Source organism: Staurois parvus, unplaced genomic scaffold (genome assembly GCF_062004578.1).
Source record: "Staurois parvus isolate SC_StPar_1 unplaced genomic scaffold, SC_StPar_1.0 ptg000051l, whole genome shotgun sequence".
Lineage (NCBI taxonomy): Eukaryota > Metazoa > Chordata > Amphibia > Anura > Ranidae > Staurois > Staurois parvus.
In genome coordinates this window covers 6,719,451-6,745,339 of record NW_028317847.1, presented here as the reverse complement: position 1 = coordinate 6,745,339, position 25,889 = coordinate 6,719,451, and the positions used below count along the sequence as shown (strand labels likewise).

General features: G+C 40.8%; 1 protein-coding gene across 1 annotated transcript in view; it reads right to left on the bottom strand.

The window, feature by feature from the left end:
- Positions 1-25,889, bottom strand: part of LOC149470212 (cyclin-dependent kinase 14) — a gene marked incomplete at its 3' end in the record, with an annotated part of 401,956 nt that overhangs the window by 174,032 nt on the left and 202,035 nt on the right. The window contains exon 3 of the mRNA XM_089666421.1: positions 19,938-20,183. Within this exon, the coding sequence (XP_089522547.1) occupies positions 19,938-20,183 (246 nt within the window). The remainder of the gene's footprint in view (positions 1-19,937; positions 20,184-25,889) is intronic.

The following is a 25,889-nucleotide window of genomic DNA, read 5'->3' as shown; positions in this document are numbered from 1 at the left end:
AAGCTTTTGGTACATGACCCCCTAGTTCTCACAATGTATACAATACACAGAGGTATCATACATAAAACATATAACGCAGTGTCATGCCTTCTATATGGTATGTGAAGATTTTATCCTTTTTTCAACATTAAAATTGGGTATAAAATGATATGGCTTGATCCCTGCGGTGCAATTAATTCTCACCAGCCATCATAACAACACCTGCTTCTTTTTTTCAGGGAACTCCAGCGAGACAATAAAATGGAGTCTTAATGGAAGATTAAACCAAGAATCACCTGACGCCTCATACAGAAGCTGTGGGGATTATATGTCTCATGCATATTTTATGGCAGAAAGCAGCTTGAGAATGTCAGACTTTATCACTACATGAACTTTCTGTAGCAGCCTTTTATATTGTTATTTTGGTAAGCATGGGCGTTGATAGTATATTATCCAAGAGGGGATTGTTAATTAAGTGGAATGGTGCTATTAATAGAATATTGAGTATTGCTTGTTTTATAGAGGCAGTCAAGTGAGGAGGAAAAAACACTTGAGGTGAAACAGTGATTGGGTTCATCTGAGGCTAAAACAGCCAATACACATACAGATTATCTATAGAGGAAGGTCTAGACTGGCTCTACTAATGCACCATATAGCCAAAGGTTTGTGATCACTTGACTATACAAGAATATTGGACATCATCTTTCAAAACCATGGCCGTCTATATGAGTTGGCCTCTACTCTTCTGGGAAGGTTTTTCACAAGATTTTGGAGTATCTATGAAAACTTATGCCCATTCAGCCTAAAAAGCCTGATGTTGGCTGAGAAGATCTGGCTAGCAATTTAATTTTTAAACTCATCCGAAAGGCATTCAATTTGGTTAAGTTCAGGGCTCTGTGCATGCCACTCCAGCTCCACCATACCAAGCTCATCAAACCATGTCTTTATGGAGCTTCTAGCAGGGGCTCACTTGAACCACCGAGCACCAACTCCTTAAGAACCAGGACATCAGAAATAACTCTGTATACTTGGTCACTCGGGGTCTTCATGCATCAGGATCCACCATGTGGACACAGGGTAGCTAAACAGGATGGCAGACCCAGATTATTTCAAGCATCAGAGTCCCAAAACCTTCAGACTGTTTGTCCTTACATGCAGGATCTTTAGGAGAGAAGTAAAATAATGTCTGGAACAGGGGCGGACTGACAACTCATGGGGCCCCTGGGCAATAGGGGATCATGGGGCCCCTGTGTCCTTGCCCAAACTCAAAAAAGCCTATGAAAAAGGTACCAGGGGCATCTCATGGGGCCCCCTACTGAACCTGGGCCCTCGGGCAGTGCCAGAGTTTCCAAATGGTCAGTCCGCCATTTGGTCTGGAATGAAGCTCACTTGTTTAAACCAAGTTCCTTTACTATATAACATTTCCAAACATACTGATTTTCAGCATTGAATGCGCTACTGTCAAAGACATTTTTTTTTTTTTTTTTTATACGAAAACAAATGGGCTAGTCACTTTGCAAGGGATACCAAATCACAGTCAAAGAAAAATAAAACATTATTGTTTGCACATAATTGGATTATTTTAGTTAGCAGAACTTAACTTCTTTCATGAAGTTCTAGGGCACTTTTCCTTGCAAACGCAGCAGCTGATTTGCCTTTAGGTAATCAACCCCTAAGTTTCTTTATGAAATGCTCCACTAGGAGAAACTGAATGCCCATCAAATTTGACACAAGTTACCTCTTTGGTCCTATAGCTGTATATTTCCGGTATAAGTATAAGTGACAACTCAATCTCTGCTCTATAAGTGAGAAGTCCCTCACTTCCCAGGGGTAGGAAACTTCAGTACCCCCAAGTGGTGCATTCACATTATGACACACAAGGTGCTTCTTCCCATAGAATGGAGTCCTTGCTTAGGCTAGGTTCACACCTATGCAGGCTGCATTTGAGCCATTTCTGCATTGAGTTTTGCATTTGCGTTTTTGCCGAATTTTGCATTTTTTTTTTTTCATTTTTTAAATTTACTTGTTGCTAGGCAGATTTAAAATGCGAAATGCATCAAAAACGCAATACATGTTTTTTCTGCAGCATTTCCCTTGACGTCTATAGAAACAAAAGCACAACTTTTTACATTAAAAAAGTCCCTGACCCTTTCCAAAAAAATGCACCGGGTGAAAATGCACAGGTGTGAACATGTCACATAGGAGAGAATGTTAAATGGACTGTACTGCGTTTCTGCAAAACAAAAATGCTTAGGTGTGAACCTAGGGTAAGGTCTGTGTCCAAATGTCAACCAACAACTAACTCCAGCCCCTCACCTTATATACCCTTAGTCTCAAGACAATGGGTTTTCCCAGGATCCTGAAGGTGAGGCATAAATAAAAAAGCCATGCAGCTTCCTTCAAGCTGGCTTGGTACACAGGAACAGAAAAGGGCCTTCACCAAACTGCTGAATTGTTTAAAATGCATTTGTAAGCTGTAGCATTAACAATACCCTTCCCTGAAAACACCCGAATGCAATCATTTTGGAGAGGTCCTATGATACTGCAGAACTCCTGACCCTCTGTCTGGACAGTGCTGACTGGCCCTGTGCTGATCACATGCACCATCCCAAAGAAAAAAATTCTCTAGCAATACACACCAAAATGAGCAAGTGCAGAGTACCTCCTAGAGCTCTGTACCATCAGCAAATGGATTGGGGACAGTAGAAGGGGAGAATCAGAGAAGACAGGATAAAACAGTTTTTACACAACGTGTATCCCCTTAGGTTCCACAGTGAGTATAACAAGCATGCTTTACTGCATATACAGACTGATTTTATGGTTGTGGGTTTGACAACACTTTAACTGTTTATTTTATCTAAGGGAGAATTTTTGCACTTTAACCTACCTTACTTTAACTTAACTTACCACCTCTCCTCTACCAGATGGCGCTCCCCCATGCTCCGGTGGTGGATTGTCCATCAGCATCATCATGTCCAATGCAGGGCTATGGGTCATGCACTGGTCTTGATGACCTCCGGACCTTACACTGTTGGAGCATGGGGGAAAATACACTGCAGGGACCAGTCTGTTAGTGTTGGTGAGCAGAGGAAGATCCTGTTTCACATGTCCCCAAACCCCGAGTCTCAGCTTGCCTCACTGCAAGGGGTAATTTTTAGGTTTTTCAAAGTTAGGCTTTAAATTACATGTGAGCAAATACCTTGTAAAACAACCTATTCTGTTTTAAATAGAAATGACAGGAAAAAGGTTTGTGTATATACACAATAAAAAATATATACCTTTTTTTTTTTAATAAGTGATCACACAATCTCTGTTCTCAGGTGCCTAAGGGGCTTACAGAGCTAAGGTGAAGAAACAGCAGTACACTGATCTTCCCAGTGAATGACTGTGCAGGGGGTTGGGTGTCCGCACAAGTCTTACCATTAGAGGACAGGCAGGTTGTTTTCCCAGAACAGCCAGGAAAAAAAAAAAAAACTTACCATGCTGCCATGGATGTGCTCTCATCCTCATGGGTAGTTTTAAATAGGAGAGCAGGGCACTGGCACAATCACCAGGTATTTCACAAAAAGGAAGCAACACAGAGAGAACAGGATACTTTTTAAACACAATAACAGAGTACAATAGACATATCAAGAATATGAAATGTTGGGGTAACATTCTTTAAAAAATAATCCCTACAATAGTAAAACACATGACAGCCATGAATATTGAACATCAATGGAGAAAACCTTCCTAGCAGACATGAAGCTCAATTCACAAAATGCTTTTCAGAGGAGTCCAATGTGGTTTAAAAATTACAGTCACAAGACTGAAAATTAGGATCCGTTATCTTTTTTTAAAGCTTTCTGAATTGAGTCGATGGTATGCTTATCCCCAACCAGTCATGCCAAAACAAAGTAAATCAGTTCTGAGCTTGCAACATCTTTAAGACTACCTTTAAATTAGTCACATTGCCCAATCAAAGTGACGTGACATTTTCTTGAACAGTATGCACCCCCTCGTTGACATGCCTCTAAGCTGTACTCTCCCACCATTTGGTTCCTCCTTTGGAGTCCTTGGTAAAGGCTCCGTGCTTCCATGTATGGAGAGGGGAATATGTGACCACCTCTATGTCTATAGCAAGGGCGGACTGACCATTTGAGCACTCTGGTACTGCCTGAGGGCCCGGGGTCAGTAGGGGGCCCCATGAGATGCCCCTGGTACCTTTCATTGTCTTTTTCATAGGCTTTTTTGGGTGTGGGCGAGGACACAGGGGCCCCATGATCCCCTATTGCCTGGGAGCCCCATGAGTTGTCAGTCCACCCCTGGTCTATAGGCCAGCCATTCTCAACCAGGGTTCCTCAAAAGGTTGCTCGGGGTTCCTTGAACTGTGGCTGATTGGCCTCCCATTTGGTGTTGCCTATATAGTCCAGGGACAAACACTCTACGTCAAAAGACAACTACATGACACCAATGATATTTTTAGCTGTAAGATCAACATTTTTCCCACTGGCCACCAAGGTAAAGAGCATTTTTCCCCAATGACCACCAATGAAGTGGTACTACAAGGGGTTCCTATAGAACTTATTTCAATGGTTAGCTAGCGTTTTTTTTAAGCTCTTAGCATTTTTCTTTCTGCTCCTAGAAGCTAAATAGTGTTATCTTATGTGTCCGTGTACACTACTTTACCCTATTAGCATTTTTTGTGCTTCAGCATCTAGGGGCAGAAAAAAAAAATAATGTTTTTGTAGTTTTTTGGAATGTTTTTCCAGCAGACAAAAAAACAAAAACTACTAAATACTACTAAAATGCTATTAACCGCTTTTTTCTAGCTTTTTTTTCCCTCAATATGTACTGTAAAAATGCTAATAAAATGTTAACACTGAACGCTACTATAAAATACTATTACCATTCTTAATCCAGCATTTTTGGAGTTTAAAAAAAAAAACAAGAAAACGCTAGCATGCATGGAGCATACATAGGTTGAGCTAGGCAGTTATAGACAAAAATTAAAAATGTAGCCTTGCTCAATGCACTAACAGTAAAATACGACCTCTTGTCATTCTGATCTGTCATTTACAACCGAGCAGAGTCAACAAGGCCACACAGACAACCACAGTCTGCAAATAGGTGCACTGGCGGAACACTTCCTACCGGCATTCTGCAGCGCGCCAGTAATATATAGAGATCAATGAAAAAGCAGATGAAAATCACCTTCTCATTTCCATGACATTTCCCAGAACTGCATCATAAAAAAAAAAGGAAAAAAAAAAAAAATGTCCTTGTGGTGAAATACATTTGCAGCATTCGAGAAAGAAGTGTTAAACTTTATCTAGAAGAACTCGGGTCTTTTCACACTTTTCTTCTACAGAAATAATACAGAGCAAAACATTCTTTCCTCCCTGAAGATATCATCCTTTCATACCCAGGGGTCTTTGATGTCTGGATGTCCAGTTCATATTTAGCAGGGCCAGCTAAATACATTTGATTTCCAAGGGCCAATTCACACCAATGCATTGTGGTAAACAAAATGTGGTGCTGAAAAATACAGCAAGTTGTGTTGAAGTGTCATTCACTTTGTGTTCTGCAGAACATATTGCAACTCACAAGCATTGGAGCGCACAACGCACAAATGAGAATGTTGTGTTTACTGCATACTTGAGCTCCGGTAGATTTTACCCCCTTCATGACCAGGCCATTTTTTTGCTGTTTAGCACTGCGCTGCTTTAACTGGTAATTATGCAGTCATTCAAGGCTATATCCAAACAAAATTGATTTCATTTTTTTTTTCACACAAGATTTTTCTTTTGGTAGTATTTGGTCACCACTGTTTTTTTTTTTATTTTTTGTGATATAAACAAAAAAGATAATTTTGGAAAAAAAAATTTTTTAAACTTTCTGCTACAAAATATATCCAATTAAAAAAAAATTAAAAAAAATAATTTCTTCATACATTTTGGCCAAAATGTATTCTGCTACATGTCTGATAAAAAAAATCCCAATAATTGTATAGTGATTGGTTTGCATGAAAGTTATAGCGTCTACAAACTATGATACACACACACACATATACACACACACACACACATATATATACATATATACACACACACACACACACATATATATACATATATACACACACACACACACACATATATATACATATATACACACACACACACACACATATATATACATATATACACACACATATATATACATATATATACATATATACACACACACACACACACACATATATATACACATATATACACACACACACACACACACATATATACACATATATACACACACACACACACACATATATATACACATATATACACACACACATATATATACACATATATACACACACACACACATATATATACACATATATACACACACACACACATATATATACACATATATACACACACACACACACATATATACACATATATACACACACACACACACATATATACATATATACACACACACACACACATATATATACATATATACACACACACACACACATATATATACATATATACACACACACACACACATATATATATACATATATACACACACACACACACATATATATATACATATATACACACACACATATATATACATATATACACACACACACATATATATACATATATACACACACACACATATATATACATATATACACACACACATATATATACATATATACACACACACATATATATACACATATATACACACACACACACATATATATACACATATATACACACACACACACATATATATACATATATACACACACACACACACATATATATACATATATACACACACACACACTGGAAGTTTTTTTTATACTACCGATGACTGTGATCAGCGACTTAGAACGGGACTGCAATAGTGTGGTGGGCAATCAGACGCTAACTGACGCTGAGGGGAGAGTACTAACTGCCACTGATATCACCAGAGACATTAATATAGTGATCAGTGATATTATACACTGTCACTGTACTGACACTGGTTGGGAAGGGTTAAATATGTGCCTGCCTATGTGTAATGTGTGTAAAGTGTTCCACTTTTTACCAATAGATCTCTAAGCTGAGAAACAGAGAGGTCATTCCCTCTGTACAAAGCCTTGTGTTGATTGTCAACACAGGGCTCTGATTGGATACAGCCGATCAGTAGGTCCCAGCCATGAATCACTTGCTGACAGGCTCCCGCTGTGTACAATCACAGCGGGTGCTGGCTGAGGGGAGGGGGTGGGGGGGCAAGCTTGCATACCCCCAAACCCGGAAGCAGGCGGTATGAGTACATTGCTTTGCCTGTACAGGCCAACCACTCGCAGTACATTGTTATTATACAAGATTTATATAGTATCAAGTGTTTGCGCAGCGCTTTACGATATAGTCTATTGCAGACGGGCGGTCTACAAGTGGTTAAAAACAATTGCATGTCCAGGTTAAGTTCAGTTTTAAGTGCATTACAAAGATTTGGTAGCCCATTAAAAATGAATGGGCTGCTTAACACAATGCACACTGTGTTTGATCACGTTAGTAATTTGCCTGCCTAAGGGGATTATATATACACTGGGCTGCTGTTAGAAACCACGGGGCTCCTTACAGCCAACCTGACAGCCCCCTCCCCCCATTCCCACAAAAAAAAAAAAGTTTACTAGGCTTCAGTTATGAATGAACACAGGGAGCGATCAGTACCGGTCACTCATTGTGTTCATTCAGGAATGGAAGGGGCTGGTAAATTACTGGAACCGATCTCCTGTATGTTTCTCTCTGCAGCAGCTGAAAGCTAATCGGGGGGGGGGAGGGGCAGAGAGCCATACAGGGGATTGGTTCCAGTAATTGCCCTACTCACCCTTCCTGCACACATCTGATTTACCCAGCTGCCTGGGCCCCATACAGGAAGACTGGTGGTACTTATCCATGGCCCTGTATATACATATACACATTTCTTCCAAGAGCCATTTTCCTACACATAGGTTCTATTTTAAAAAAAAATGTTTTGTGAATGTCTAATTAAACATGCACATACAGTTGCAAGAAAAAGTATGTGAACCCCTTGGGATTACGTGGAGTTTTGCATGAATTGGGCATAAAATGTGCTCTGAACATCATCTAAGTCACAACAATAGAAGAACACAGTCTGCTGAACATAATACTACACAAACATTAGATGTTGCCATGGTTTAATTGCACATAACATGTAAACATTCACAGTGCAGGGAGGAAAAAGTATGTGAGGCCCTAGCTTAATGACTTCTCCCAGAGCTAATTGGAGCCAGGAGTGAGCCAACCTTGACTCCAATCAGTGTGATGATATTGGATGTGTTGCTGACAGCTGTCCTGCCCTTAAAAAACACACACCTGTTTTGGGTTTACTGGTTTCAAGAAGCACTGTCTGATGTGAACCATGCCTCGCAGAAAAGAGCTCTCAGAAGACCTACGATCAAGAATTGTTGACTTGCATGAAGCTGGAAAGGGATACAAAAGTATCTCCAAAAGCCTTGATGTTCATGTGTCCACGGTAAGACAGACTGTCTACAAATGGAGAAGGTTTAGCACTGTTGCTACTCTCCCTAGGCGCGGTCGTCCTGTAAAAATGACTGCAAGAGCACAGCGCAGAATGCTGCATGAGGTAAAGAAGAATCCCAGAGTGTCAGCTAAAGACCTACAGAAATCTCTGGCACATGCTAACATTTTTGTTGACACATCTACAATAAGGAAAACATTAAACAAGAATGGAGTACATGGGAGGACACCACGGAGGAAGCCATTGCTGTCCAAAAAGAATATTGCAGCACGTTTGAAGTTTGCAAAAGAGCACCTGGATGTTCCACAGCACTACTGGCAAAATATACTGTGGACAGATGAAACCAAGATTGAGTTGTTTGAGAAGAGCACACAACACTATGCGTGGAGAAAAAAAGGCACAGCACACCAACATCAAAACCTCATCCTAACTGTAAAACATGGCGGAGGGAGCATCATGGTTTGGGGCTGCTTTGCTGCCTCAGGGCCTGGACGGATTGTTGTCATTGATGGGAAAATGAATTCCAGAGTTTATCAAGACATTTTGCAGGAAAACGTACGACCATCTGTCCGCCAACTGAAGCTACGCAGAGGATGGGTGATGCAACAGGACAATGACCCAAAGCATACAAGTAATTCAGCAAAACAATGGCTGCAACAGCACAGAATACGCATTCTGGAGTGGCCAAGTCAGAGTCCTGACCTCAACACGATTGAAATGCTGTGGCATGACCTTAAGAGAGCGATTCACACCAGACATCCCAAGAATATTGCTACACTGAAACAGTTTTGTGAAGAGGAGTGGTCCAAAATGACTCCAGATCGTTGTGCAGGTCTGATCTGCAACTACAGGAAACGTTTGGTTGAGGTTATTGCTTGGATTCACTGTGAATGTTTACATGTTATGTGCAATTAAACCATGGCAACATCTAATGTTTGTGTAGTATTATGTTCAGCAGACTGTGTTCTTCTATTGTTGTGGCTTAGATGACGTTCAGAGCACATTTTATGCCCAATTCATGCAAAACTCCACGTAATCCCAAGGGGTTCACATACTTTTTCTTGCAACTGTATAATGAATAATACCCATAATATTTGTAATATGAGGAGTGACAATTTAATTCCCTGCATGCCCACGGTGCAGCACTATGGTGGGGAGTAGCACAGCCATTTGCATTTGAGTGTGTTCTGACATTTTCTAACTAGCACTCTCCTGGGTCGCAGACCAGTTGACTCAGTCTTTATGGAGTAGTAAAAGAAATAAACAAGCTGCTGCACATGATGCGCTAAGTGTTTACGAGCTCCTGGCCAAGAAATCCATTTCAAAACTTGACCAACCACCTTATTCCCTGCAACTATTGGCTGTTTCCGAAAGTTTAAAAAAATGCCTTAAAAAGGAGACAGATGAGGACATTCCAGACATCCAGAGCACCGTAACAAAAGATACTGTCAGTGTTCCGGAAAGACAAATTCCAGGAATTTTGGAATCTGGCAGTGGCGCAGTCGTCTAGAAAAGTGCGTAGCTTCACAAGGGAACTACTTTGAAGGTGACAACAGCCACTAGTGTATAGGTAAGCAAACAATTGTTTTAGTCTATTCCAGAAATTAAATTGTCACTCCTCATATGTGTAATTAATCCTTTGTTGCCTTTTGCACCAGGTAAATGTAATATTGCCTAAAAATTGATACTAAGAGAAAAACAGTCATAAGAACATTCGAACATGACAGAAAATAACCGAACATCGTAGGCTAAACAATATACGGGAGACATCTGCACTTTGTACAGTCTATGGAGAATCCTGTGTGAACAGCCAAATGAATGAGTGTTTGGCCGAGCGTACCTCCAACTGCAGGGTGAAATGAAACATTTAGCAGTGGTATTATTACCAGTTTGTAAACGTGACAGCTTCTTCCTGGTTGTTAGGGATCCGGCACCCTCCCACATCCTGCCAGTGACTTATTCCTGCTCGACACATTCAGCTGACAGCCAGGAATTCCTGACTGACAGGTGAATGCAAAGGAACAGTAGGAGAAAAAAAAAAAAAAAAAAAAAAGACATGGGGTTCCCCAAAAAATTCATAGCAGACCCCTTTAGGTCTGGTATGGCTATGAGACCCTGAGATTATGGATTTTAAAAGTAAGAACCTCTTAGGGGGGAAAAAAAAAAAAAAAAAAAAAAAAAAAAAAAGGATTGCGTCTCTCTCTCCCCCCCTTAAAAATCCTCTCTTATCCAAGCATGCAGCCTGAGTGGTCAGGAAAGGGGGAGACAAGCGTGTACCCCACCCCTCCAACCATACCAGGCCACATGCCCTCAACATGGAGAGGTATTTTAAACAGACAAAATAGAAATATATATATATATATACATATACACACACACACACACACACACACACATACACACACACTATATTGCCAAAACGTATTGGGACGCCTGTTTTTACACTCACATGAACTTTATTGGCAACCCAGTCTTAGTCTGTAGGGTTCAATATTGAGTTGGCCCACCATTTGCAGTTATAACAACTTCAACTCTTCTGGGAAGGCTGTCCACAAGGTTTAGGAGTGTGTCTATGGGAACGTTTGACCATTCCTCTAGAAGCACCATCCCCCAAACTCTTCCCACAAAGTTGGGAGCATGAAATTGTCCAAAATGTCTTGGTATGCTGATGCCTTAAGAGTTCCCTTTACTGGAATTAAGGGGCCAAGCCCGATATCTGAAAAACAACCCCACACCATAATCCCCCCTCCACCAAACTTTACACTTGGCACCATACAGTCAGGTAAGTACCGTTCTGGCAACCGCCAAACCCAGACACGTCAATCGGATTGCCAGACAAACGTGACTGGTCACTCCAGAGAACACGTCTCCACTGCTCTAGAGTCCAGTGGCAGTGTGCTTTACACCACTGCATCCGACACTGCATTGCACTTGGTGATGTAAGGCTTGGATGCAGCTGCTCAGCCATGGGAACCCATTCCATGAAGCTCTCTACACACTGTTGCTGTGCTAATCTGAAGGCCACACCAAGTTTAGAGGTCTTTAGCTATTGACTCTGAAGACAGTTGGCGACTTTTGCGCACTGTGTGCTTCAGCATGCGCTGACCCCGCTCTGTCTTTTTATGTGGCCTACCACTTCATGGCTGAGTTGCAGTTTCCAGTTGCTTCCACTTATTGCACAGGTGACAACCTATCACTGTACCACGCTTGAGCTCCTGAGAGCGACCCATTCTTTCACAAATGTTTGTGGCCATGGAGGTGATTGGAGCACCTGAATCCAATGATTTGGAGGGGTGTCCCAATACTTTTGGCAATAGTGTCTATAGCGATGTACTGCATAAGTTTTTCTTGTCTTTTCTCTTTTTTTTTTTTATTTTAACTAGGCATGCACCTTAAATGGATATACCATGGCTGTTTTCAGAAACTTAACTTTTTTTCAAAAAAGGTGGCTTATCCATTTTAACTATAACAATGTGTTCTGGCAACAAGCCACCAGATAAGAGGGACCCTGAGTGACGGTATACGTGGTCATGGAAATTACCGCTTCATGAAGGCTTTGATTCTGCTAAATGCATATTAAAATATTTTTAATTTCCTGTAAAAAAATTATATCAGAGCCCATCCATCTCTTATGAGGCGACCACAATTACTGCAATATTATGAATCTTAAATCATGCAGCTATCCCACAAATCTCAGCACTAAAGGATGTGCAATAAAACCAGCTAGTATTCAGCACTCTTATGAATGTCAGATCTCTACTATAATCATTTCCCGTTATAAGTGTGGACATTTACAAGTGAACTCATCTCCTCTTCCCTGCAAATCCTCCCTGCTAGAATTCACATCTCCCAACATACTACTGGACTTCAGATTTCATATAATACAGAACTATCACCATTTCTGGAAAATAATATGGATATAGACGGTACCTCCGATATCCTCCAAAATGCATCATCGGAGCCCTCCAATCCACCGCACTCTCTCTGCATGCAGGCAGATGGTAGAGCAGGCTCCCCTTTAAGTTGTCTCCTCCCCCTGGGAGAAGGCTGGAAGTCTAGGCAGGACCTAGGAGGGCCGTGTGTCAGACTGCAGAGAAAGGGGAAGGCGCAACATCTGCTGTGCTCCTGCCCCCCCCCCCTTCCTCTTGGGGAGGGAAGGAAACAAGAGGGCCCTGGGGCGCTCTATCCTAGCCCCAAGGGAGAAGGGGACACAGAGTACTTTAGAAGTTGGTGTGCCCATCAGTCCCTCCCTTCCTTAGCCCAGAAAGAGCAACAAGCCTAAAGGGGATGAGTGCCTTTCTGCAGGAACATGAGCAGCCACCACCAGAGCCCAGGACCAAGGGTTCGTATTTCTTTTAGAACTGTGTTAGGGTCTTCAACCCATTGAAGCCATGTTATTCATTGAGGCTTTCAAATAAAGAACATTTATCACATCCAGCCTTGTGATGCATTTTCGGTCCTGATGCTGCTCTGAAGAGCGTGAGTTCTACTGGCATCCCCTGGCAGTTGGGCATGGAAAAGGAGTGAGAGGTCGAAGCCACACAGCCAAGAGGGTGGATCAGGGGTTGGTATCTGCCCGCTATGCGCACATTGGTGAGAGTCGTGGGCAAAAGGTATTGTATTGCCCTGAAGGTCAGTTCTATGTTCGGGGCAGGGGCGGACTGACAACTCATGGGGCCCCCGGGCAATAGGGGATCATGGGGCCCCTGTGTCCTTGCCCAAACTCAAAAAAGCCTATGAAAAAGGTACCGGGGCATCTCATGGGGCCCCCTACTGACCCCAGGCCCTCGGGCAGTGCCCGAGTTTCCAAATGGTCAGTCCACCCCTGGTTGGGGGTCAGCTTGGCTGCTCGCTGTGGCCACGCACGGGGCAGCCTACTACCCGACAGCAAACATACTTGTCCGATTTATACTAAGACTCTAAACTAAGCCCCACCTCCTAAAAAAGGCAATGCCAGAACTTTGGCAGCCAATCAAAGCTCTGGTAGTAGACAGCCAAATGCTGGAAGGTTGGATATTTTTATATTAACAACTAAAAACATCTTGGATCCTTTCATCCAGGTTTGGTTTGGCATTCCTTTCTGTATTTCTATGGTTTGAGCTACTGTTGAGTGCCCATCGAGGGAAGCCTTGCTGTCTTGGAGCCGCCTGGCCAGAGCTATTGAGTTTGTGTGCATCTCAGTGCCTCTGTAAATACTGTATGTTGTTCTGGAATGCAGCAGGGTAACCTAGATGGTTTTATCCCTTTTGATTACGTATCGGTTCATTAATAGTAAATTTGTCACATATATTAAATGTACAAAACAATAATACTTAAGTCTAGGCACCAATGGGAGTTTACAAAAGATTGAAAGTGTTACTAAACCCACAACAGTAAAATCAGCCTGTTTATACTCATTGTGAAACCTAAGGGGTTAATCCTCTGCATTATGTAAAAATGCTATTTGATCTTGACTTCTCTGATCCTCCCCTTCTTCCAGTGTCCCTCTCTTATATCCTGATAAGACATATCATGTGGAGACACTCTGCACATGCTCAGTTTGGTGTGTATTGCTAAAGAGTTTTTTTTTTTCTCTTAGGAGAGTGCATGTAATCAGCACAGGGCCAATCAGCACTGTCCAGACAGAGGTCAGGGTTTTTGCATCCTCCTAGAGTAGAAGGAAAACTCCTCCTACAAGCTTTAACCAGTGCTGTACTGGACACTGATAGAAGTCACAAGACTGCTCTGCTAATGAGAAAAGTTTATATTTACTACAATAATTGCATTTCCATGTTCTGTGTACTGTAGGAGACCAGATATAGCGGATGCAGGGTCCTGGGTTTAGTAACACTAAACTTCACCTGTCTTGTTTCTAAGGTGACTAAATTTCCATTACAATTTAGTGGGTTTTTTTTGTTTGTTTTTTATAAATTCCTTATTAATGAAGAAAACAGCAAGAAGTACATCTGTTCGGTTGACGTGCATTGATAAATTCAACAGTTTATATATCAAATTGTATAAGGTAAAATATTGATTAGTAGACAGCTATTACACTAATAGGTTATTACAATAAGTTCACCCTGATATTCTCTAAAAATTCATACTGCCAACCAAATGGCTAAGTTAGGTATTGACCAGGTCTAGTCATTTGCTCATGTTATATGTCTAAACTAGAATAAAAAGAAGGTGTCATGGTTGTTTTGTGTTTTTCATGTTTGGAGAGGGTAAGGGATAGGGGTTAGTTAGCAGGGAGGGATGGTGGAGGGGGGAGGGAGTAAGGAAGGATTAAAAAGTAAAAAAAAAAACAGGTGGGAAGGAGACAGATAAAATAGAAGAGGGGGTCAGAGGATCCCATGAATTGGATCTCTGGTATATGGTTATCAGTGGTGGCATGGGTGTGTTATGGACAGGGGCGGACTGACCATTTGGAAACTCGGGCACTGCCCGAGGGCCCGGGGTCAGTAGGGGGCCCCATGAGATGCCCCTGGTACCTTTTTCATAGGCTTTTTTGAGTTTGGGCAAGGACACAGGGGCCCCATGATCCCCTATTGCCCGGGGGCCCCAATGAGTTGTCAGTCCGCCCCTGGTTATGGATAAGAAATTCTGCAATTCTTCACTGAAGCTCACTGAAATTGAATTTTCAGACAACATTATGTATTTTATGATTTTTTTTCTAAAGCTCTCTAGGAGCCCTGAAATCCAGGACGATGTAGCACATGCCGACTTCAGTTAAATTTTCTCCCACACCTAGCTATGACCTCACTGTAATGGGCAGTCTTACTGTCCCTTCTGCTAAACTATGGGAAGTGGAAGGCCACAGCATAGACCTTCTCGCTAAAATTGGAATTTGAAATCTAGGGCATGCAAGGTTTGAGGGCTCCCAATGTATCCTAAAAAAAAAAAAAAATTAGCAGGAGCTACCTGCAACTAACATCAAGGTGTGGTTACTTTAGCACCACTACAGGTACACTTTAAGGGGTATTAGTGGAAACTTGTTAGTTTTATACACTAAATATATTTTTCAGGGTCTTAGACCCAACATTATCTGTGTTATAAAAGCCATCTAGACCCTCCATACTTCAGAGGCATATAAAAATGTAGCCTAGGATACAGGCCCTAAGAAAGTAGCCTAGGATACAGGCCCTAAGAAAAAGACAGCTGGGTTAGAATTGGTATAATATGGGCTTCATCTACAATGATCTGAAAAATTCTGGAGATATACCGCTCTCATTACCTTTTAGAAAAAACAGTTTCATCCTCTAGTCTTCATCCATCCTTTGATGGTAGGCAATTTAAATGTAAAAATTGTACAATTAAATCATGATTTTCATTTGATATTTTTTTTACATTTTCCCAAATGAGGTCTAGTTTGACTTTGCATTGTGTGAAAATTGTTCTTAAATTGCACAATTTTGTCAGAGTAGTATTGAATATAGAAAATTCATCTTCAAGAGATTTCATCCCCCACTGTGCTATGAACTTTGTTCCACAATCAGTGTTTGAGGTTACCCAATATAGTCTCTGCCCAATCTCCTGTTCTATCACTTAAGAACCAAAAAAAATTGCTTTACAACCCCAGTAAAGTTACTTTTTTTTAGTGGAAACTTAAAATGGGGAAGTTTGGTAAAACAGATCAGCACCATAGGATTTACATTAAAGTGAGAAAGTTAAAATCTTTTGGAGCATATCTGAAATCCAAACTTTTCTTTCACTGACCTCTGCTGTACTGTGTTATTCCTAATACACTGGGTTGAAATGACATCTAAACGCTTAATATACTCTAAACATAGTGCGTCCCTTTCCAATCAACCAATCTCAAATACATAATAGTGTCCATAAAAGTCTCTCAAATAAATATCGTATAATAAGTATCTTATACAATGCTTCTGTTGATGGAAAGAAAAAGGGAGCAGTATTGGAAGTCAAAAGAGGAAACCTACCAAGCAATGCACTCTTTGCTAGACACTCTCCACCACATAAAATAAATGACTAAAATAGCACGTTATCCTAATTAAAATATATTCCTTTCCCAAAATATTGAAAACACACTCACTTAAAATAGGTGCTCAGTCTCACCAAATATTGCTAGCATAAGTTTACAGATACAATGGTAACATGCATTGATGTTCTCTGTGTTTGTTAATGCAACTTTCACACTTTACCAAATGTCGTGACGTCATCCAGCAAGGCTCTTCCCCTACACGTTTCGTCCCAGGGACACAAATTTCCTCAAGGGGAAAAAATGAGCTTGCCATGTTCGTACATTTATGTAGGGTCATGGTGTCCAAGTGAGAGCACATCGGGATGTGGTTGCACTGAAGGTTGATGATTTCAGGAGCACTTATTGGTGTTATATCACAAAGAAGCATTGTACAAGATATTTATTTGAAAGACTTCTATGGACTCTATTATTTATTTGAGTTTGGTTGATTGTAAAATATACTTGGGGTATATTTGGATATTAAACATACATACATGAGAGTGGTGTGGGTGCAAGCTGCTTTCAAATACTTTGGACAGCACAGTGGCTAAATGGTTAGCACTTCCACCTGGCATTACTAGGATCATTGGTTTGAATCCAAACCATGGCACCACCTGCCTGGAGTTTGCATGTTCTCCCTGTGCCTGCGTGGGTTTCCTCCAGGTACTCCGGTTTCCTTTCACACTCCAAAGACATGCTGTTCGGTTAATTGACTCCTGTTTAAATTGGCCCTAGTATGTATGAATGTAAGTTAGGGACTTTAGATTGTACGCCCATTGAGGGTTAGGGACTGATGTAAATGTACAATATATATGTAAAGTGCTGCGTAAATTGACAGAACTATACAAGTACCTGAAATAAATAAATATTTGGTCATTTATAAATTTGTTTTAGTTGGTTGAACACAGTGCACCATTTGTATAGTGCCACAACAGCTCACCATGAATGTATATTAGTATATCTAAAAGCTTAATTTAGTTTTTTTAAAAAGTAGAACTTAATTACAATTATTAATTTATTTATTTTTTACTTTACCCCATTTTTTGAAATCCCTTATCACTTTTTGTCTTGTAGATGCATCAGTAAGTGATAGGAAGTCACTACAAAAAGTGAGTTAATCCTGCTCTTAGGCAGTTGTCACTGTACAGATGCCCCCATTGGGAGATTTATCCTCTGTTCCCATTCTAGTGACAACTCAATATTTCAGATTTTCCTCCACTATTCATTAAAAATGGTCACTGGGACCAATAGAGAGATTGGCTCTTCCTAGAAAAGATACAGGCACTATTAAATCACCAACAGTGGTTCCTACCCTTTCACGTTCCGTCCATAACAGAAAAGAAAAAAGAAAAAAAAAAAATTGGCTTTAAATACACTTACATAACTATCAATTCTATTATATTATATTATAAGATAGATAGTGCAGCGCTAGATGATATATGACTGCACCAATATTAAAGATGGTGCAATATCCCTTACTTAAAGGTCAACTAATATGGACCACATACATTATATGTGACCACATACACTGTATGTGACCTTCCTAAGAATTGAAAAAAGGGGGATATAATGACGTGAACTCCACACGACTTCACAATACAAAAAGCACAATATAAATGCACAATACAGTCCAGTCATCAAAGAAACACAGACAAGTGTATCTTGATAAGATCCTTATGATGCATGTAGTCCGGCGATGTGCAGAAGAAATGAATAAATTGCGCACTCACCGGAAGCACAATTTAAATTGTGCGTTTGTGTCTCATACACCAAGGATCGCTCCGACTGTAGATGAAAGGAAGCTCTGTACAGGTGGTTCTGTGATAAAAGGTAACACATCTGGGGGTTCCTTCTGGCAGACAGGCTCCAAAACAGGATCAGCTGAATATTTCTCTGGACCCTGGGGTAGTCACCTGGTAGTCCAGCTGGTATAGAAGAGTGGCCGCCGGACCCCCTTGATCCGGCGGCTTGGCGTCACGGCTAGCAGGGGCTCCTCCTTGACGCGCGTTTCGTATCACACGTACATCATCAGAAGGAATAAGAGCCATCACTCTTATGGCTCTTATTCCTTCTGATGATGTACGTGTGATACGAAACGCGCGTCAAGGAGGAGCCCCTGCTAGCCGTGACGCCAAGCCGCCGGATCAAGGGGGTCCGGCGGCCACTCTTCTATACCAGCTGGACTACCAGGTGACTACCCCAGGGTCCAGAGAAATATTCAGCTGATCCTGTTTTGGAGCCTGTCTGCCAGAAGGAACCCCCAGATGTGTTACCTTTTATCACAGAACCACCTGTACAGAGCTTCCTTTCATCTACAGTCGGAGTGATCCTTGGTGTATGAGACACAAATGCACAATTTAAATTGTGCTTCCGGTGAGTGCGCAATTTATTCATTTCTTCTGCACATCGCCGGACTACATGCATCATAAGGATCTTATCAAGATACACTTGTCTGTGTTTCTTTGATGACTGGACTGTATTGTGCATTTATATTGTGCGTTTTTTATTGTGAAGTCGTGTGGAGTTCACGTCATTATATCCCCCTTTTTTCAATTCTTAGGAAGGTCACATACAGTGTATGTGGTCACATATAATGTATGTGGTCCATATTAGTTGACATTTAAGTAAGGGATATTGCACCATCTTTAATATTGGTGCAGTCATATCATCTAGCGCTGCACTATCCATCTTATATTGTCTATTTGAAGGTTTATGGTTTTTCCTTTTTAGTGTATCAGCTGCTGTGTTGGTTAGCGCTCACTGAATCCCTCATTACCATATTATATTATATTACATTGTGCTAGATATAATTTGAGAGAGCTTTTTTTTTTTTTTTTTGCACAGAGACTTGACACACCACCTGAACAACAACAGTGATGAAAGGATGTAAGCAGAGCACCTTCACCCAAAACTTCATTCTTGATTTTAGGTGGAGCGGGTGTCAAACATAGAAAGTAAACGTACATATTCACCAGCACACCATGGATCTCCAATTATGGTCCAAAGAGGTTTTTACTGCATAAGGATCACATCACAGAGGAAAGTGCAACGTTTTGGAGCCACCTAGGACCCCTTTGTCACATGCCTGATGAAGGGGTCCTACGTGGCTCCGAAACGTTGCACTTTCCTCTGTGATGTGATCCTTATGCAATAAAAACCTCTTTGGACCATAAATGGAGATCCATGGTGTGCTGGTGAATATGTACATTTGTTTGTGATGTTTCCAGTTCCAGCTGGTAGTCGCTTCAGCACCCATTATTGAAGAGCTCTGTTTCCAGGAATGTGTGCGACGGAATATAGACAAAAACATAGAAAGAAGTCGCAGATGCTGTTGCATTGCCGTTCTCTGTAAAAGTCGTTTCACAAACACCGAGGGGGATGTCTGCGATGGCAATCCTGATCCCACCAGACTCCCAACCCTGTGCACCGTTCTTACCGAGCTGGGGCTTGAATGTCGTCTGACCTTGGGAGACTCCTTCCCCACGGATGCGCTCTTAAAGTTAATGCATGCATTGTTTTCTGAGTGCACCCTCTTCACCTGGTTTGCTGCTTTTTCGAAGGGGTCGAAGCTGCTCTGAGTCCTCTGAACACGCACTTTCTTGTCCTCAGGGATGGTGTCCAATGGTTTGATCACCGAGTCCATTCCCTGGCAGTTGCGTGTAGACATCTTCGTGACACATATCTGCAAGGGGAGGAGAAGGAATGGATAAGTACACCAAGCGGCGCGAACAATAAACACACGTAAGTCTTATCCCAGAGGGTAGAGAACCTCAGTGAACATGGCCCTTTCAAGAGGATGCATTGTTTGCCAAGGACTGGACAATGACTCCAGTAATCAATCCCTTTCAACAGAAATGCAAGACGCCTTTATCCACCTGTTGTAACCCAAACATGAAAACACCACTGTCACCTAATACAACCTCTGTGAGCCAGCGCTGAGAATCCTTTGCCAACCTGCGGAGACAAGGTGCTCTGAGACCCAAGGCGAAGATGACAAAAAACGCACCCCTCCCACACCCTATGTTTTTTTTTTAATTTAGTGCTTAAAAACGAACACAAATTTTTTTGAAAATTTTTACATTTCAAATTATTTTTATTTTCGTTATAAAACTGGCAGGAAAATAAATGTGTTGTACACTTGGAAAGTAAAATATCCATATAAATCTTAATGGCTACATTTAGGCAGCCCATATGTGGCAAGTAAATTAAAAAATGCTATTACTAGGCTGCAGCTAGAGGGAGCTCTAATGATTTGCAGTGTGACTTCAGGAGACCAACAACCAACAAGCTCACAGTAAACACAGAATGAGCAAGTGAGCAACACATTTTTCTCCTCTTGATATAGATATTGCAGGCTGCATTTCTGTCATACCTTGCACTCAGATCACTGAAAATTCTGTAACATTTGGGGGTTCTGTCTGGGATCAGTGCAATCACAGTGCCACATGGAAGGGAAGTGGCTATTACAGTAAACTGACAGCCTTCAAGGAGGCTGCACAGAACACAGATCGACTTGTATATGACCAGCCTACCCATACATGGATCAAAATTTGGCCATTCCCTGCTGAACTGGATACATTTCGATCCATGTATGGCCAGCTTTACAGTAATAAGGATAATGCTACCTACAGCCAGACCTTCACATACCAAAATATGGGAGGTCAATATGCAAAAAGAACCGACCAATTATCCTTCTTGGATATCAAACTATTAGTTATGGGTTTTATGTTCGAGTCGAATGCAAGTTTGACTCGAACATTGGTAGCTTGGTGGGCGGTAAGAGCGTTCGTTGGGGCGGTTCATCCGCCATGCCCCACAATGCACTGTGCCCTGACATTGCATTGTGATTGGTCAAAGCATTGCACCTGACCACAGGTTACAGAACACACACATACTGCATGTTGACATGCATTATTACAAAATATGAAAAATATACATTTCAATTATACTGTATGTCTTTGAAAATACAAATCTACATTTTTGGAATGCATTTACAAATAAAATGTAAAATATATGTTAAAATGACAGTTTTATATGTTAAAAATCAGAATATATTTAAAAAAAAAAAATGTGTATATATATCTATATCTATCGATCTATCGATCTATCTTTAAAATTACTTTTTTATATGTTAAGAAAAATCTGAATATATTTAAACAGGTATTCTTACATATATCCGTAAATGCATTCCAAAAATGTAGATTTGTATTTTTAAAGACATACAGTATATTTGAAATGTATTTTTTAAAAATATTTTTCATATAGTTTGTAATAAAAACGCATTTCAACATGATAGAGATATATATATATATATCTATCTCTATCTATCATATGGCCAAAATTGTAGTATTTCAAATATATTTTTCCTCCATGTGGGCCACCTCACTATGCAGCAGAGAACAGAGGGTATGTGAAAAAAAAGGGGTAAAAAAAAAAAGTTTTATATTGTTTTTCATATTTATAGACAAATATTTTACCTTTCATTGTCTATTGTAGACTGTGTGGGTTGTTTTGCAAGGTACGAATTCACATATACTTTAAACATCAAAGCAAGCTGCCACGGGTATTCTATGAAAGAACACATCCCCAGCATCCTTTTAATGACATTGTTGCTTTTAAAAATAGAAGCAGACTGATTAGCTAATCTCACCTCACTCTCTCTCCCCGTCCCAGCAAGCTCCTTGTTAACACATTTGACTGTAGTGACCCCTATTGCCCAATACTCCTGTCCCTCTCCCAGTCTGAGTACTGCTGCAGAGGTGATTGCAACAAGCTGATACTCAAGCACTTACAATAGCTGCATTTAAAAATAATACTTTTGATTGATGAATGAATACAGAGCTGTGTTTTTGTATGTCTTTTAGATCTGCTCGGAGTTCAGCTTTAACCTTTCATTTAAGCAATGTCTGAAAAGGAAGTGCTGTCTCCAGGCATTATCCCAAGGGGACTACAGTGACTGTGACAGTATTTTCCCCGGGGTCCCCATGGAAGCATATGAATCATCTGCTTAGTGATAAAACAAAGGCCAGACTGGGGCGGGGCCATACAAGATCAGATCTGTCTGTACAGTCTGTCATGCAAATGATTCTGAAGCCATGTTTTTTTTTATTTATGCAAATACACAGTGAAGAGTCATTCTCTTTTCTATTGGGAAAGTAAATAATCCTTAAAGATGACATGCAATCAACATGCCATTAAAATGTTTCAACCAATTGATTTCATTTTCAAGGAATGCCTCATTGAGCCTCAGTGATGTCACTACTGGTGGGTGTGTCTGCAGGTCTTTACACCATAGCACAATTGGGTTTGGTGGAAAGGGTCAGCAGGCTGCCCTAAACGTCACTGCACCCTGCGGAGGATATGTGAAAGAACACATCCCCAGCATCCTTTTAGATATGCATACCTGCTCACCATAGGGTGGCAGAGCAATTTTCAGGAGCTTGTATACGAGCTTTTATTTAGCATATTTGCAAGTGTATACAAGTGTGTTTAGAAGAGTAAAGGGCGTTTTACATGTATGTTGAAGCTTCAAGATTTTTGTTTTAGTCAATGCAAATCACTGGGGGGGGTGGGGGATATCAGTTAATGTAAGCTAAAAAAAAAAAAGTCTGAAAAAAAAAACCTGAAAAAAATGCTCAAATCAAGCATTTTCAGGCATTCCTGTTATCCATGGGGCCCAAAATGCTCAATTGTGCCTGAAAAATAGCTCATGTACTTGTTGGAGTGACAGGCTTTCAGCAACAAGCAGCAGGACACTCTGATGTGAACAAGGGTTATTGAATACTGGGTATTTGCGTGTTGAACATTTTTGAACTTTGAGCTGCAAGCTCAGGTGTGAATGGGGCCTAACTGTGCAATCTGCTGATCAGTTGCTTGATTACACTCTAAAGCAGCCTTCCTCAACCTTCCCCAGAGGAACTCCTGGAATCATTTTCAGATGTCCGATGTCGAGGAACCCTTGTTATGATTAGTCCATTAAGGGTCATTAGAGAAACACCCCTTACATTGGTGGTCAATGGAAAAAAAGGCCACCCTAACCATCAGCTAAAAAGACCATGGCAATGGACTTGGAATTATGAAAACACCATCAAATGGAAGGTCAATTAGCAACAGCTTAAGGAGCCCCAGCAACTTCTGGAGGAATCCTGGGGTTTCACAGAATCCTAGTTGAGAGTGACCACTCTAAAGGGATGCCGGGGATGTGTTTTCATGTAATGCTTGGGAGGCGCTATACAGTGACTGAAGCAAACCGTAAAGATCACAACAGAATTGGTCACAATTTGTACAGTGTATGGCCAGCTTAAGGTTTTTATCTTGTTGAGCAGATCAATTCATTTTTCAATATCGAACAGGATAATGATCAAAAAAATAATCTATTTTAATTGGAAGCTTTATGGGATCCATGGCTAAAAAAACACTCAAATCACAACATCATATATTTGAATTACTGCCTCATGAATAATATTCTACAATTTTCCCAAGTTTTTTTTTTCCTTTTTCTTGTTCTATTAAGACTTCATGAAAAAATTACAGATTTTTTTTAGAATGCTTACAGTGATATAAAATGTTTAAGTATTTTCAGCAGTTGATTTATCCACTTCCAGTCCGGACACTTTCACCCCCTTCCTGTCCAGGCCAATTTTCAGCTTTCAGTGCTATCACACTTTGAATGAGAATTGCACGGTCATGCAACACTGTACCCATATGAATTGTTTAGCATTTTTTGAGACAGATAAAACTTTATTTTGGTGGTATTCATTCTCCACTGGGATTTTTATTTTTTTTGCTATATAAAATTAAAAAGTCCAAATATGTTAAAAAAAAAAAAAAAAAAAGTTTTTCTTATAAAATTTTGAAAATAATCTTTCTTCATAAATCTCGGCCAAAATGTATTCATCTATCGTTTTAGTAAAAAAAAAAAAATAAATGACCCAAATTAGTTTATAACCAAAAATAATTTAACATTTTTGTTACATTTTCATTTTTTTAAAATTTTTTTAAACATACGGTCACCCTAGCAGTACGGTGTCACCTTAGTGACACTGTACTACCTGTGGGGGGTGACAAAGATTTTACTTTCTTTTTTTACCCATAAAGGCTGTTAAAGCAATCATTTCTCCTCTCTGGCTGCATTCCTGCAGGCATTGAGAAATACTGTGCGAGCTGTGATTGATAACAGCTTGACACATGGTACAAGGCTGTTGTGAATAGCCTTGCACCATGTGATCATTCACAGATTTCACAAGTAGTAAGCAATGTCAGGAAGTGACATCTTGCTTACTACTATTCATGTGATCACTGATTGGCCAATCAGTGATCACATGAATTGGGACCTCACACAGAGGTCCAGTACAGCAGACACAGCAGGCACTGATAGCGGTGTGTCGCGCTTCCAGGGAGTGCGCACAGGCAATGGAGGCGGGGGGACGTTTAGAAAAGTCTACCCGCTTCGGCAGTGCTCTCATCCAGCCGCTTATCTACTTGGGCCAGACAGGAAGTGGTTAATCACTTACTGAGTATGCAGCTTCTTTATCTTTTAATACTTGCCTATGTTCCAGCTTAAGCTGGTGCCATGACCACTGCATCAGGTTTCCCATTTCAGGGTGACACCTTTCTTTTGCAGCATCCTATGGAGTCACCCTTGTATGCAGGGACTAGAGCAGGGGCGAACTGACAACTCATGGGGCCCCCGGGCAATAGGGGATCATGGGGCCCCTGTGTCCTTGCCCAAACTCAAAAAAACCTATGAAAAAGGTACCAGGGGCATCTCATGGACTAGAGTTGTGTCTCCCTACACTGTGCGCATCAATAGAAACACACAGCATTGTAGCATAGGAGGGCAAGGCACTCCCTTGCTCCCCCTCTCTAAACTAGCAGACTGGCTGGATATTACACTGTGCACGCTATCCTGAAGTTCAGGGAAGCAGCACTGAGAGAGCAGGAGACAAGCAACATTGAAAGCGGCAAACTGCTAAGTGATGGGTAAGATTTTTAACAAATAGACTACTGGGGAATGTTTATGTTATGGTGTTCAATGTGTTAAGCTAAAAAACAAACAAAAAAAAAACCCATGAGGGTCTTCTTTTCTATAATATTTCAACCTAAAATGTATAATGAACCAGCAAACACAAATGCTCCTGCGCTTGGGGATGGACTCGATGCTACAACTAGTAGTGAGCATATAAAAGAGGGAGCAGACATTTTGTCAGTTGGCTCTGAGGAAGAGGCAAGTCCTCGAAACGCGTCAGCCTTTTGGATGTCTAAACTCCCTATTGCGGACTGTTACTCAGCGCGGTGTTGATCCAGCTGTTCTTTTTTGATGTGCCTTGACTATATTGTCGTTTGTGAGTACAACACCTACTTTATTATTTTTTATTAAACATTTTTT